The sequence below is a fragment of the Propithecus coquereli genome, unplaced genomic scaffold (assembly GCF_000956105.1).
Source record: "Propithecus coquereli isolate 6110/MARCELLA unplaced genomic scaffold, Pcoq_1.0 Scaffold666, whole genome shotgun sequence".
NCBI classification, from domain to species: Eukaryota; Metazoa; Chordata; class Mammalia; order Primates; family Indriidae; genus Propithecus; species Propithecus coquereli.
In genome coordinates this window covers 86,376-89,431 of record NW_012152685.1, presented here as the reverse complement: position 1 = coordinate 89,431, position 3,056 = coordinate 86,376, and the positions used below count along the sequence as shown (strand labels likewise).

At 35.0% G+C, this 3,056-nt stretch overlaps 1 protein-coding gene across 1 annotated transcript in view; it reads right to left on the bottom strand.

Moving 5' to 3' along the window:
• The window catches only part of LOC105823291 (ephrin type-A receptor 5-like), a gene marked incomplete at its 5' end in the record, with an annotated part of 143,922 nt that overhangs the window by 63,426 nt on the left and 77,440 nt on the right, over window positions 1-3,056 (bottom strand). The window contains 3 exons of the mRNA XM_012660436.1: window positions 234-419; window positions 1,583-1,708; window positions 3,014-3,052. Of these exons, the coding sequence (XP_012515890.1) occupies window positions 234-419; window positions 1,583-1,708; window positions 3,014-3,052 (351 nt within the window). The remainder of the gene's footprint in view (window positions 1-233; window positions 420-1,582; window positions 1,709-3,013; window positions 3,053-3,056) is intronic.

Here is a 3,056-nt window from a genome sequence, read left to right as displayed (position 1 = left end):
GTACTGATTTCATAGTAAATAAGTTAATACATATATTTTGGAAAAAATAAATAAAAATTCAGGTTCATTGAATGTCAGCTTTGCCAAAAATCCACCAAAATACAGGACAAATATTAATATTACAGGAATTAATTTATTACAATGGTTAGATTCTATCTAATCAAAATTAACAATAATCTAGACAAATATTCATGATATGGACGGATACATGAACAATATGCCATTGTACTTACTTTTGGTCACAACACCTTCTAAATGGATTATGTTAGGATGATCAAACTGTCCCATGATACTTGCTTCACCCAGGAAATCTCGGCGTTGCTTTTCAGTATAGCCTACTTTAAGGGTTTTGATAGCCACAGGTAATTCTCTTTTTCCTGGTAATTTCAAACGTCCACTACAAACTTCACCAAATTCACCTTGTGATAAAGATAGGAAAAATACACAAACTCATTTGCAATTCATACTCTAATAATACTCTAACACACTCTTACAGTATGAAAACTTAGACCAAAAAAAAGAGTCAAAAAGGGGCGCGCAAACATCATCATCAATGTTAATAGAAAATAAATGGTACATTGGGAAAAAACATCTACAGATGATCATAAAACACTTTGGGGTTATTAGCTTCATCCATGTCACCTACAAAAACCTTAATGAAAATACTAGAAAGAAATGAAAAACAACTGACTAAGAATTATTTTTTCTTCATTCTCCTTCTACTCTAGTAGTATAATTAATGAGAAGAGATGAAAAGAAAGGTTATAGCTAGATAAAAATAAAACTATTTGAAGGCAGAGATGAATTATGTAAATACTTTAGAGCAGTGGTCCCCAACCTTTTTGGTACCAGGGACCGGTTTCATGGTAGAGAATTTTTCCACGGACCAGGGTAGGGGGAGGGTTTTGGGATGACTCAAGCGCATTACATTTGTTGTGCAGTCAAACCTTTCTGCTAATGACAATCTGTATTTGCAGCCGCTCTCCAGCGCTAGCATCACCGCCCCAGCTCCACCTCAGATCATCAGGCATTAGAGTCTCATAAGGAGCACTCAGCCTAGATCCCTCGCATGCGCAGTTTACAGTAGGGTTCGGGCTCCTATGAGAATCTAATGCCACTGCTGATCCGACAGGAGGCGGAGCTTATGCCATGATGCGAGTGATGGGGAGCAGCTGTAAATACACAAGAAGCTTCACTTCTTCAGTGGCTGCCACTCACTTCTTGCTATGTGGCCCATTCCCTAACAGGCCAGGGCCCAGTACCCATCGTAGCCCCGGGATTGGGGAATCACAGGTTTAGGGTATTACAAATTCACTAAATATATATGGTAAATGGTGAAATATTACCTATTTGAAAATAGAGTTTTTGTTGGTTTATTTTTTTGTTCCATAAACCAGACCTTGGCTAGTTTAAGCATGAGCTGCACAGAAGGTTGCATTAAAATGTGATCAATTACATACCACTTTGAAAGCACGCCAATTACAAAAGATTAAAAACATTCTGTGCTAGATCAGGACTTTGATATATTACATTCTATAGCACAAACAAAAGTTAAGAGTCAGAGTTAAACACGTTGTCGTACCTGCTCCAATAACTCTTTCAATGGTGATGCATGAAGCTTCTATCTCCTTGGCAAATTCATGGACAGCTTGATTGGGATCCTCATAGGTATGTGGATCGATATAAGTTCTTACTCCTGGCAGTTTAACTGCAAAAATAAACGGGCATTAAAATGGAAGTGATTACGATGGATGAGTAAATTTATAAACTCTATTAACATGCTAGTATGGCTTAAATCTTTAATTCCTTGAGGTAGCTGAGCTGCAAGGACAGGCCCTCTCCTGAGTTAGAAGAGTCATGTGTACAGCAATACCACTTTTATAATTTAAAAAGTCTGCGTTGTGGGCATGCACAAGAAATGTGTATGTGATAACATATTGGAGTAGATACATCTTACAATGATAATATGCAAAGAGTTGGTCTGTAGGCAAATTAAGACAATTTTGCTCAACTAGACAATGAACTACTAGTGGTTCATTTGCTGGTTTGTTATTCTGTGTTTCACCTAGAAATATCGTCATAGATTATTAATTTTAATTTAACAAAAATAATTTAAAATAACTTCTCTGGTGGTGTGGTGCAATAAGGCTGATACAGAAGTCAAAAGAAAAAGAGAAATTCTGCTTCTCACGCTATACACGACATTATGCAAGACGCCTATGTTCTACAAGTCTCAGTTTTATCACCTTTAAAGGCTACCAATAAAAAATATCACCCTCTTAGTGTTTTTTGTTTGGGGGGAGGTTAAATATCATTAAATAAGATAGAACTATGAAATAGATGGACTCAGTGCTTTGCAGCACGAGCTATGGATTTAACAATTTTGACTCTGGCAAAGTGATAACAACAGAAGAAACTTTTTGTCATTTACTTGGCAAATTAACTCACACTGTACTATTTACGGGAAAATAAACATTAAAATACCATAATTGAATTCATTTAAGGTATTTTTTAAAGCTCTTTAAAATTTTTTTTCTGTATTCATTAAAAGTGTAATCTTTGTCAGTTCATTGGAATCAAGGCTGCTGCTACAAAATCTGTTCAGGTAAATTCTCACTATTAATACTAAAAGAAAAAAACTGAGAAACTTTATTCATTTAAACTAGCGGTATTATTTAATGATAGATTTATACTCATTGTGTTGCTAGGAATTAAAATTAGCCCAGGAATGTTATTTGGAATATAATAGATTTTATATTAAGCAAAAAGTTTTTATTTTAATAGTTCTATTCTTTAGCGTATTCTTTAAGAATTGAATAAACCATCCAGCTGTTGTCTAGAGCCAGCCAGCAATGTTCAAGCCCGTGTGTTTTACAGGAATGTAACAGAACACTTTCTTCAACACAATATTTTTGGCTGGTTATTATAAATCCTCTACCCTAAGAAAAAGACAAAACCAACAATAAAGCCTTCCCTATTTTATTTTGTTTTTATTTTTTTACAATTTGCTTACTATGCCCATTATGAAAATGCATCTTTTCCTCTTCTGGATCTTG